Source organism: Azolla caroliniana, unplaced genomic scaffold (assembly GCF_043228905.1).
Source record: "Azolla caroliniana isolate FFs.n. ecotype wild unplaced genomic scaffold, voAzoCaro1.0.p SCAF_359, whole genome shotgun sequence".
Taxonomy (NCBI): Eukaryota; Viridiplantae; Streptophyta; class Polypodiopsida; order Salviniales; family Salviniaceae; genus Azolla; species Azolla caroliniana.
The window spans coordinates 19,273-31,824 of record NW_028230794.1 but is presented as its reverse complement, the minus strand read 5'-3'; the positions used below and the strand labels follow the sequence as shown (position 1 = coordinate 31,824).

At 42.5% G+C, this 12,552-nt stretch overlaps 1 protein-coding gene across 1 annotated transcript; it reads right to left on the bottom strand.

Annotated features, from left to right (window-relative positions):
- Positions 1–2,011: 2,011 nt before the first annotated feature.
- On the bottom strand, positions 2,012–6,325 carry LOC147848412 (protein TORNADO 1-like). Its single transcript, XM_087338432.1, has 2 exons — positions 5,185–6,325; positions 2,012–5,012 (listed from the first exon to the last, which is right to left on the bottom strand). Exons 1-2 carry the CDS (start codon positions 6,323–6,325, stop codon positions 2,284–2,286), a joined length of 3,870 nt encoding a protein of 1,289 aa, XP_087194558.1. The 3' UTR covers positions 2,012–2,283.
- Positions 6,326–12,552: the final 6,227 nt, after the last annotated feature.

The following is a 12,552-nucleotide window of genomic DNA, read 5'->3' as shown; positions in this document are numbered from 1 at the left end:
ATGCAAAGATATAAGAAGGAACTATGTGATGTATGATGATCCCCTTAGTGTTTGCCCCTCTTTAGCTTAAGGATTCTTCACACAAATGCCAACACATATCTAATTTGTTTTGTTTTCAAGCTAGGGGCTATGAGGCTTTGTCTATCTATTGAATCTAGAATTAGATTAGAATATGAGCTTAGCTATATCTTTGCTTGGTTGGAGTCATTTCTTCTTATTGAATTTCTTGCTTGTATATCGAGCAAAGTTTCTGTTTGATTGTTGGTTTTCAAGCTAGGGGCTATGAGGCTTTGTCTATCTATTGAATCTAGAATTACATTAGAATATGAGCTTGGCTATATCTTTGCTTGGTTAGAGTCATTTCTTCTTATTGAATTTCTTGCTTGTATATTGAACAAAGTTTTTGTTTGATTGTTGGTTTATAACATAGCATCAAAGTCATAAATTTGAGAGAACCCAAGTTCAATCCTTGCAATGGCCTAGACAACATCTTGTAGATTATAATTAAACTCTTGTGGATCTTGAAAAGATATCTATCTATCTTAGGGTGAGGGGTTCAAACCTTTGTCTTTGCCTTGGTAGTGTCTCGTAGATTGTAATCAGACTCATGTGGATGTCAAAAAGATATCTATCTATCTTAGGGTGAGGGGATGAAACCTTTGTGCTCCTGTGCATGTTAAAAATATATCTATTTATCGTAAGGTCTAGGATTCAAACCTTTGTCGTTTGCCTAGTTAGTGTCTCGTAGATTGTAATTAGACTCTCATGGATGTTAAAAAGATATCTATCATAAATTTGATTAGACTCACGTTCAATCCTTGCCATGGCCTAGATAACATCTCGTAGATTATAATCAAACTCCTGTGGACGTTAATAATATATCTATTTATCTTAGGATGAGGGGCTCAAACCTTTGTTTTTGCCTAGGTAGTGTCTCGTAGATTGTAATCAGATTCTCATGGATGTTAAAAAGATATCTATCTTAGGGCAAGGGGATCAAACCTTTTGCTCTCATTCACCCCTCTCATTAGCACTAACCTCACTAATGTCTTAGTACGCTTAAACATTAGGTATTTACACAAATAAATAGATTAAAAGTGATGAGATTAATCATACATCAATTATGGAGTCATAGGCAACGCATAATACAATGGAGAGAGTGACACACTTACTGCTAATTGCTCGCGAGTATGAGAAATACAGAGAGAGAGAGGTCAAGCTTAGGCTAAAAAAAGAGAAAAATCTAGGTTTTAACTTCAATCTACAGCTGTTTGTCAACAATATTCTCAGTAGACAGGAATGCATTGTTGAATAATACTTCATTAATCCTCGGAAACAATCTCGCGATAAGAAAAGTTGAAGTCTTTGTTTAATTCACACTCTAGCTGCATATTTACTGTTACCATATGGAGTACATGTGGTCCATGCACTCAGTAACACACTCCTTTTGGATTAATCCTCAGCGTGGTTGGAATGAAGAGTTGATCCCTGACCTTGCTTTTTGATGCGTTAAATATTTAGTTATCAGGGACTTTGCAACATAAGTGCATTGCTTTCATTAGATCTACCAATAGAGATCCCACCTCATATATATATTGGGTAATGGATTCCAGCTTCCTCTCTAAGAAACATGTACTAGTAGATGGTCCTAGATGCTTTGCAACCTGGAAAATGAATGAGGCATCCCACAACCTGATTGGATAATCAATTGGGATCAAGAGCAATGTATTGTGCAATGTTGTTCATGGATATGATGGTCCAATAGTTGTTTCAAAGTCAGGGTGATTGCTTTTATTAGAGATTCATCATCTGGAATGGGAATTTGATCCTCTCAATTCGCACCAAACTGTGATCATGTAATGTAATTGCAGCTTTGATGTCTTCAAATGCCTTCAAGCATCTGTTTGGCGCTGTCAAAAAATGCATTCTAGGACATCTAAAATGAAACGTTCATCCTTCTTTCTTGGCTCCCACCTGAAAAGTCTGCTGAGCAACTGCTTCATTTGAGTGGTTAGTGAAGATGTATGATGACATTAAAGACTTTACCTAAGCAATAGTCTCAGACTTTGGCAACATGATCAACTAGCTAGGTTTTCATCCTTCATGCGGAAAATAAAAAAAACTCACAGATGCATGAGAATGTTAGGTCAATGAATGGAATGCATACAGAATTTTACAACATTTTGAGACTAGGCTCTGCAAAGGAATGATTCAGGATACAAATCTGTTCTAATTCATTCCTAACCTAAGATAGTAGTAGTAGTTGTTGTTGTAGGATATAATTTAACCCAGTGGGTAAGGCCTATAATGTTTGTAGTGTTTGTCGCACAACCATGCTACATGATCGCTCCCATCTGCTTTTCTGTACATGCCACGCCTGAGACGGAACTTATTGGCTATGTTTTCATCTGTCACACCTCCATTGTCCGTCAATATGGAGGCCAAGCAGCTTTGCCACTCTTTGAAAGAATCTAATGTAGTTGGGGATACATGAGAGATGCTTGATGTGCCAGACAAATGGAATTTGGATCTAAGAGTCTCTGATATCATAGGGTACCCTTTGGCCACTTTGAGGTAGGGAATCAAATCAGGTATTGTCGAGGCTAGAGGGGGAATTACATAGTTTATGCCAAATTTTGCAGCTGTAATCAAAACACAAAGGAGACCATTAACATATGGAAGTGCTTTGCCTAGGCTCTTTGATAGAGCCTCAGAAAGACAAGTGAGAGTGATGCCTTCTTGATTCTCCACTGGGTGCAGTGATGTTTGGTCCTCGCAGTAAAGCTCAATGCGCACTGATAACACGTTGTTTCCTGACAAGGAGGTCACAAGCTTCCTTATCTTGTTCACGCCATCGTTGGTAAGGACTACCACTCGAGGGAGTTGATTCTGAACCTCATTCTCCATAGCTAACTTCAACAGCTTGCCTAATGCCTTCTCAACCTTGCACACAACATCTTCCCTCATAGATTTGAGCTCTTTATATATTCTATCCACATTCTTAGTCATCTCATCCATCTTCTCGTGTAACGCATCCATCTTATCATGTAACTGATCTAAGCGTAAGATTGCCATAGCCATCTCCTTACTAGACTCCACCTCCGCTCTCTCTTCTGATATTTGACCCTCTTGCACCTTCTCTAAATCTAAATCTAAGCTATTTTCCAAGCTAGGCACTGTCATATTTTGAAGAATTTGATGCTGCTTATTTCTGTTGACTTCATCAGAATCCAAGAATGCATAGTCCACCTCCTTCAACCATGATTCATAGGACTTCAGGACCTCCAAGTAATTCTCGAAACCGACAAGATCAATTAAAGAATCTGTTATAGAAACATTCATATACCTAGTCTCCTTCCAAACATGACAGAGTGGCTCGCCTTGCTCAAGTTGCTTTCTTAGTTCTTGCTTTAGATAAATCATTTCCAAGCATTGATCCTCTCTATATTCTGCCCTTGATGGATCTTGTAAGGAGTCTGGACGAATAATACTTTGGATCAGCTTGACACCTTGGATGCCGATGGGTTGGGCACATATTGTAATAAGATTGTTGATGATTTGTTTCTCCACGTAAGCTAAGGTCCTTGACATGTCTTGTTGATTATTTTTTGGAGCCCGAACCAACACATCTATCACATGTTCAGATTTCGCTTGACAAAACACAATAATGATCTCCTTGTTTGGCAAACATATTGATATGAAATCTTTGCCAAGTTTTACATCAGCATTATTGTGATATTTGAATGCATTGTTAAACAAGACTTGAATCCTTGGAAACAAACCTGGTGTAAGAAATGTGAGATTTTTGTTCGCGCACTCTAACCTCCTACCCATGTATGCATAATTAGTATTATCATCTGGCCAAGTAGTACACGTGGTTGATGCTCTCCATTGGGGCCCTTCATACATGGTCGCATATTCTTCTTTGTGATTCCCCAATGTAGCTGGAATGAAGAGTTCATCATTATTGTTTTTGGTGGCAGCCAAGTTGCTTGGGACTTGGCAACACAAGTGCATTGCTTCCATTAAATCTACCAATAAAGACTCCACTCCACATTTGGTAATGGATTTTAACTTCTTCTCCAGAAAATGTCGAGTAACATATCCATGAATCGGTATTGTTCTAGATTCTTTGCAGCCTGGAAAATTAATAAGGCTTCCCATGATCTGATTGCAAAACCAATCGGGATCAAGAACAATGTGTGCAATACCATTTATGAATATGATGATGCCATAATCGTTTAACGTCAAGGCGATTGCTTTCATTATAGCTTCATTATCTGGAATGGAAAGTTGATCCTTGCAAATATCACGAAATTGTGACCATGTAATGATCCGCTGTCTTGATATCTTCAAATGCTTTGATAGATTTTTAGATACCTGCATGCAAATGTCGAACACATAAACACCTTTGAGCATCTCTTTGGAAATCTCAAAAATGCAGTCTACTACAGCCTTGACACGTCCATCCTTCTTCCTTGCATCCACCTCAAAGGTAGGGTCCACAATTTCAATGACCTCTTTGAATTGTGATCGGAGTGAAGTAATCGAAGTTGAGAGAGCATCTGAGATGAGATCCATCTGGTCTGCGCACGTGAATACCACGACCACTTTCAGTGTAGAGTTTGATTGACGGCGTTTGGAGGCAAGAAACTTGAGCCAATACCTGAAGCTTTCTTCAAATTCTTGGGCTGTTTTTGCAGTGTGAGCTCCTTCGACCTTGTTGGAGCTTGATAAGTGGCTGTGTTTAGGATTCCAGAGGAACATGAAGATACATGGAGCTTGATATAAAGAGTTTGCTCCTATGTCTGGGAACATACAATCATGGAATGCATGGAATTCTTGTTGACCTGCCATGTCCCACAGAGACAATCGAATCCCATCTTTGGTGATGGCTCTGACTTCGATTCCTTGGGTGCGATTAGGCTCATGTCGAGGGGTAATCAATGTTCTCAATTTATCCCTCTTGCGTGAGTAAATGGAATGCATAGTGGACACAAGGGTAGTCTTTCCTGCACACAGATAATAAACGGTGCTACCAGATTGATTATAAAGTAAAATTAATTATGAATACCAGCTTGTTCTCATTAATTTTTTTACATATTATCAGTAATGTGTTCTATGTTTGGGTCCACAATATCTGAGATTTAATCTGCAATCAGAGAGAGATGAGGTAGTAATTGCCTGCATATGGATCTCCACATATGAACAGTCGAATGGATGTCGCAGGTACTCTCTCAAGCTCATCTCCAAACCTGAATAGGAGCTGGTTCCTCAAGAGCTGGGCTTTGATGGCGGGATCCAGGGGTATATCTCTGCGGTCCCAATCTTCCAGCTTAAAGAATGGAAGGCGAGAAGCGTAAAGAGCATCCACCACAGCAGCAGTAGTAGTACGGCTTGGAGAAAAATCACCGCCAGGTAACCGTCCTAAAGTTAGGCTGTATAATCCAGTGCTGGCTTTTTGCTTCTCAGGCTGGACCAGGTGTTTTATGCATTCCATTAGATCGTTTTCGTTCATGGAGGTGTCGATTAGAGTAAGCTCCTTGAGCTGCGGCCAGTGTTGCAGCAAATCAGCACATATCAGAACCCCGCTGGAGTCGGTGTAGAGATCCAATACCTGAAGAGAGGCAGCGAGGGGTGAATGCCATGGACGGAGGCCTGCAAATAAGGGAAGAAATGCTCCGGAGACTTTCACATTCAGAAGGGAGAGGCTAGTGAGTGAGCTAAGAGCACCTAACATGTCGATGCAGTCATCATAAATAGGGAAGCCTTGCAGGGAAAGATGCTTCAGGTTCGTGCATTTCTTGAGTGCATTCAAAAGACCATGAATATCGATGCCACAGTTACTGATAAGGAGGCTCTTAGGGCACGCATCACGATCTGCTGCGAGAGAGAGAGCCTCCAACCATTCTGAGACTTCCTCTCTTCTGAGAAGTAGATCCAGCAGGTAAACTGCTCCCCCGCTGAAACTGGCGGCATCCCGGAAGCACATCACTCTCTCCTCTCGCGTGAGAGATGCGAGTTCAACCATCACGTCTTCTTTCCCCCACCGAACTCCTTCTCCCACGTTAGCATCATTCGACAGAAAGTGCACTTCTTCTTCGTAAGTAGGCTTGTGAGTATTCTCGAAACGCTTGGACGAGAACCTGTTAACGAAGATGAGGTTCTCAACGCCCCTGCTCGCCAGATTAAGGGAGAGGCGATGATCATCATCAAGGTGAGCTTCAAACGATTTGGCAACCGCTTTATTGAGATAAAAATAAGGCCAATCCTTACTGTAGAGGCGTTGCGGTGGATGAAGCTCGCGCACAGCCTCCTTATCCATACTGCAGGATCTCTGCCGTTTTTTCTTTTAGAAGGATTTAATTATGGCAGATCGACGAAAGTGGAGGCGGATGGATGGCTTTGTTACATACAAAGGATCTTTACAGATTCACAGCATCACCAGGAAATTATGATGATGATGACGACGACGACGACGACAATGATGATTGGGGTTCTGAAGGAAGTTCTGCATACAACCACAATGTCATTGCAGCCATATCAGGTATGTTTTCAAGGATTTAGTTATGACGACGCAGGCATTCTGTGGTGGAAGACGACCCAATTAATTAGTTGGTTCATCCTAATTACCCCACTTAAGCTGTGGGCGTCGTGGACAAACAAAAACGTTGATTTTGTCTTCTGTTATTAGTTTATGCCTTTCTATGAACCACTAGATCAAGCCGTCGTTGACCCTGATAATGTGCAATTATGTACTTGTCGAGTGCCACCCACAAGTAAAAGGCAATAAATAAAAAGGTAAGGGCTAAAAGGTAAAGGCTATTTGTGTAATTATTACACTATTTTTTAGTTATTATTCATATGCCACTATCGACGGGTATATTAAGAAAATAAGAAAACCAAACTAAACAAACCAAAAACCCTTCGAGGGGTATATATATTAAGAAAATAAGAAAACAAAACCAAAAACCCTTTTTAGGCTAAAAAGGAGAGTGAACAAAATAGGGTATATTACAATTTACACCAATGCATAGTATTTCAACTCGTAGTTGATTGACTCCTATTATGATTGCACCATCCGGTTGACTTAAAAAATATGTTTAGATCGTGGGTTGCTATCCTTGTTGGGGCTTGTCCACTCAAATGGAGCCCACAACATTAAGTCGGCTGAACGCCGAATAGACTTAATACTAATTAGTTGTATTTAAATAAATAAATAAATAAATAAATATATGTATGTATGTCTCCATTTTTTCTTTTTGTATGTTTTTTTTGGGCGTGTGTCTTTTGTATGTGTGAGTGTGAACACAAGTATGTAGACGTTACACAAAAAGAAGAAAAAGAAAAAGGGGGATGCTGAAAACAGGTGTATGCGATCTGATTTTGGAGAGAACACAGATAGAGCACGATCTGATTTTTCTGCATACACATACAGCAAAACAAAATACACAAAGAGAAAAATAGAAAAGAAGAGTGAGAGAAAAACAGAGAGCGAAAGAGTGAGAGCAAGAGGAAGAGTGCTCTATCAAAGTGCCAAAGTGGAGACAGAGACTTACGAGGGGCTGTTCGTGCTATCAGAGAACTACGATCGAACAACTATCTTGTCTACTTTGCATCAGGTTTCTTCGTTTCATGTTTTCCTTTGTTTCTGTTTTCTTTTGTTTTTCTATCCACCCAGTTGGGTGAGGATTGTGGCCAAGGTTGTTGCCTTGAGGTGAGTACATCCTCTCTAGTCAAAACCTAGGGAGTCTGTACTCAGTTGTATTCGTTATTGTGTAGCCAAGGTTGTTGCCTTGAGGTTTGTACGCTCCTCTAGTGAGGTCGTATCTCATTGTAACTCAAAGATATAGTGAAATTGTTTGGAACATACGGTTCCCGTGGTTTTTCCCTATTTTGGGTTTTCCACATTAAAAATCTTGGTGTACTCTCTCTTTTGTCTTGTGGTGTTGTCTATTTGGATTCTTGAGTTGGTATTATGAATCATTCCGATTCCACTCCATATTCCCATCAATCCTGTCATTTAGGTTTAATGTTTATTCGTTGGTCTGCATGACTAACAATCCCCTAATACCTATCACGTCAGAAATAGGTTTTGATGTAATAATAAAGTTTACCTCGTTTCCTATACTCATGGCCTTCCAGCCGTTATACAATTGTTGAATGGCCAGCACCATGGCACGTCCATGGACAACCAGAAATTGCTAGGGCAGCAAATTCGGTGAACTGTGTCTTTGGGTGGGCTCTATGCGTTCTTGGGTAGATTGGGAATAATAGTCTATTGAGGGACCAAATCACCAGTCACATCTACCGCCATCTTGTGATTGGCCTGTTCAATGTTTTCCCTCATCTCAGATGTTTCTTCCATATCTCGGAATTAGGATTCCTTTTATTTCTGGAACTTAGCTTCTCAATTGGCCTGGAGTAGATGAAGTTCTGCCACATCTGCAGTAGTCTATGCACTTGGCCTACCATTTGAGGTTGGAGGGTGTGCTCTTCAAATAGATTTGCCACAATGGAAAGTGTAAAAAGTCACATTACTCTGACAAGAAAAAAGTTACAATATGATCAATGTTAGTGGTCTTAAATTCTCATGATGGTTTAGGTCAAATCCATATCCTATCTTCTAGTGAAGCTTAATTATTCTCATTTGTTCTTTGTATAAAACTTGTGTTCATACTGCGGGCCAATACAATCCGTTACCAGTAAATTGTTTAACCAATTCTTGCTTTCCCTGTAGGTATTGGTAACAGGTTCACTTCAGCTTGTTGGTGATATGCTTAGAATCTTGAAGTAGGGATGGCATTCTTCATAAAATTATTTGAAGTTTTGAGAATTTGATATTATTTCAGTCATCTTCCTCTCAAGGAGCACCCTAACCACAAAAATTGTTTTCCATTCTACGATGGAAATTAAAACGGGGCCCGACAGAGGACAAGGCTAGGGAGATATTTCTGGTAGCATTACGCCGACCCATACGGACAACGCTCAACAACAATAGCGTGAAAGTGGAAACGACCAATATGGTCATAGAAAGAGTGCTACAGCTCGAGCTGGACGAAGAAGAGGAAAGGTTTTCCATGTCCTCATTACGACAAGCGTTACCTCAGGACGAGGAACGACATTCTTCGTCAAGCGATCCTCTGCATGATTTGCTTGAATGCGGGGCATTCCGCAGTGGAATGCAAAATGCGAATCTACTGTCCAATCTGTCACTCGAAAGCTCACACAGTTGAGCAGTGCGAGTACAATATGTTGAACAGAGCCACGCCCATAGTACGTAGCATGGACACACAACGTCCCCCACGCCGTAATGAGTAAAGGCGGCAAGAAGACCGACCATGGTATATGGATCGCAATCCACGTGATGACAAGCACTATCGGAATTGCTGGAATCACAACGATTCTGAGGAAGACAAGCCAGAGGATGAAGACTATCGGGGCCACCCCAAAAATACTAAAGGGGGTTGACGCTATGAGAATTACCCTCCAACAAACAAACATGGCGGCTTCAATGGACCTCGCGGAAAGCATCGGCAATATCGGGACCAACGGCGGGTATGACAAAAGTTCGGACGATGACCGGCACCAGGAACCCCGCCGGGACCAACAACAACCACCGCGTATGCTCCGACGAACGAATCAAGACTGGGAGGAGCAAGTCACACCTGGGGATCGGCACACGCCAGTAGGGGCCGAGAAGGGTGAATCTAGCATCCATTGTGTTGTTTCTCAACAACCCGGACAATATGCCACACAATGCCCAATATGCAAGGGCAAGGGGCCCGCCGTCAATACGATTACGGTGGAAGTACAACAAGTCACGACACGTCAGCAAACAAAAACTATTGATTGGGCTGCGCAATATGAGATACGGCGAACAGTCTAGGCATGGGTTGAAAAAGCAAACGCAACAAATACGGAGGGAGCGCATGCGGAAGGAATCTGCAAACACGGTGGAGCTATTGGAGGACGAGGGACCATCCCCGGACCCCATATGGCAAGCACTGACAGGTTGCGAGATAAAATTAACCATGGAGAAGTTGTTGCAACTAGTCCCACGATTCCGCCAGGCCGTAGAAGAGTGGGTGACGGGCAGACCTGGGGTAAGCGTCGCCACGAATTTTACGGACATTAGCGATGGACCAACAGTAGTGGATCACCACAACTCGGTGTCGTGAAGAAAACCGTCCCCAGGCGCAAACCATGTATAGCGTGTGTAAACCGGCCCTTACACGTGGGCACGCCCCTTGTGGTACAGTAGATAGGTAGGCACAAAGGTCAGATCCTAGGTAGCAATATTCTATAGGGAGAATCGAGGAGTATCTCTGTCCGAAAGGACAGAGAATTAATGTGATGTAAACGGGCAAGGCGGCCTCCCTCCTTGAGCTATAAAAGAGAGGGAGACGGGGAGAGAAGGGAATCGCGCGCCAGAGGGAACAAAGTGCTGTCGGACTGGGACCGAGCTCTTCTTCTCTGTCGTTCTCCATAGCTCTCTCTTGCGTAGGCTCTCAGGAGGCTGATTCTGCTCCGTGGAATGCCTGTGTGCTTCCAGCAGAATCTCCATCTTGCTCTCCTGTGTGCGCGGGTGATCAGGTGTCGGCATCCACCTCGCCGACCTGGTCGGCTGTAACCGTTCGATTCGTCTGCATACTTACAAATACATGCCTATATTTACATACGTACTCTAGTGTTCTCAGCTCGTGTCTCCTGTGTTGTCTCTCTCTCTCTCTCTCTCTCTTTCCTCACCTATTCCTCGGTCCAAGACCCCAGTGGTCCCGCCTTGTTCTCCACGCACGCGCTGTCGTGAAGATTTTCGGCAATAGTGTGAAAATCCCATAAAACGTACAAAATCGAGTATGAATCACGTAATACAATAATTGTGAAGATAACATTTTTAATATCTAATTACAAAATGATGGAGGTTTCAAATGCACTTTATTACACGAGAAATGAACAACTAAATGTCAAGATATGAGGGTATAAAGTTTGTGAAAAGAAAAGAGAAAATTGTGAGATATCCCACATAGGCACGACAAATACGGCTCTCATCATATATGAGGTGGAGCAAAAGATATTATCTTTGTGTCTATGTGTGGAGCATAGAGAGTTCAAGGTAACTTGAACTTAGAGTGGAGGTGGCTAGCTACTCGAAAAGGGTTTTGGCCAACCAAAACCGGACCGGCGATGGAGCCGGTGATCTGACGGCATCCGACCGCAATCCGGCGGCGGCATGCGGCATCGGTATTCGGCGTCGGCGTCGGCATCCGGCAAACCGACGACTAGATAAAATAAATATATAAAAGTATATACATATTTACATATACAAGGAGGGCAAGTATGGATTCGAACCTTGCACCTCCAAGTTAGGAGTCAAATGGCTTACCATTAAGCCATGGTATTTAGTTGAAATTATATTTCTATCATTGTACTTTTACATGTAAATTCTCATCCATGAGTGCTAAAATGAGTGACATGGTTAGCATGCACCACATGTAATACTTAAGCGCCAAATGGCAAACATGCAATTTATGCATGTCTTGTACCCTCACATGCATCATACGCATGAGAGCATCTATAAAAGAGGGAAGGGGGAGGAGAAAAACACGGTTTTTTTTTTATGAAAATTAAGAGGAAGAAATTCGTTTTCAAATCAATCGTGTAATCTCAACTTTTCTCTTTCCCAATCTATCTTAAGTACTTTCTCGCCAAAGCTTGTATCGACTCTAAATCCTTCCGGTCCAAAACCCCGGCGGTTCCGCCTCACGATCCGCGCGTAGTGACGGATCTTCACGACATAATAAAGTGGTGAACCCGACGTGAACGAGGCGGTAGGAAGGATAAAGTCGAGATTAATACTTGGAGATGGCGTCCTCAAGCAACCAAGCGGGGGAGCTCGAAAGGATGATGCTAATCGTCGAGCAAATGATGAGATCTCGGGACAACGACGCGAGCGTGGAGAAGGCTGTTGATCGTGTCGTAGAGCTCGAGGGCCAATTCGATGGAAGGAACGTTACGAAGTTCCTTGATGCATATAAGAGGGAGATGAATCAAAGGGACGTGTCCGAGGCACGTCAAATCGCAAGCTTCAAGAGAGTTGTCGCCAACAACATCCAAAGACGCGTCATCGAGCTTCAAGAAGGAAAGACAACATGGTCCGAGTTCGAGAAAACGATACTAGCGGAGTTCGTGACTGAAGACTCAACGAGGATGACTCAACATGCCCTGATGAAGTGGATAGAGAAGAAGAATAAGAAGATGAGCGTCTCGAGGGTGTACGACGAATTCGACCAGATGTTTAGTCGTCTCCCCAATACGGACCAAGTGTTGCTTGAAGAGGACAAGACTTTGTACTTCTTGAAGGCCGTGGACATAAAGGATAGACGGGAGTTGGGGACTCTTCTCGAAGATGATACCCAAGCAAATGGGCTCGTAGCGGACTGGATCGCGGTGAAGCGGGCATGCAATAGGCTTGACAAGCGTCGCCAATGGGTTGATGACACCGACTTGATGGGACCGACTACCACGGAGAAAGCAAGACCGCCGAAAGTA

Bases quoted from the DNA above. Each gene is read 5' to 3' on its own strand.
- LOC147848412 (XM_087338432.1), bottom strand. From the start codon at position 6,325: ATGGATAAGGAGGCTGTGCGCGAGCTTCATCCACCGCAACGCCTCTAC. The intron at 5,013-5,184 runs GCAATTACTACC...ATCTGTGTGCAG, and splicing joins ATGTGGAGATCCATATGCAG to GAAAGACTACCCTTGTGTCC.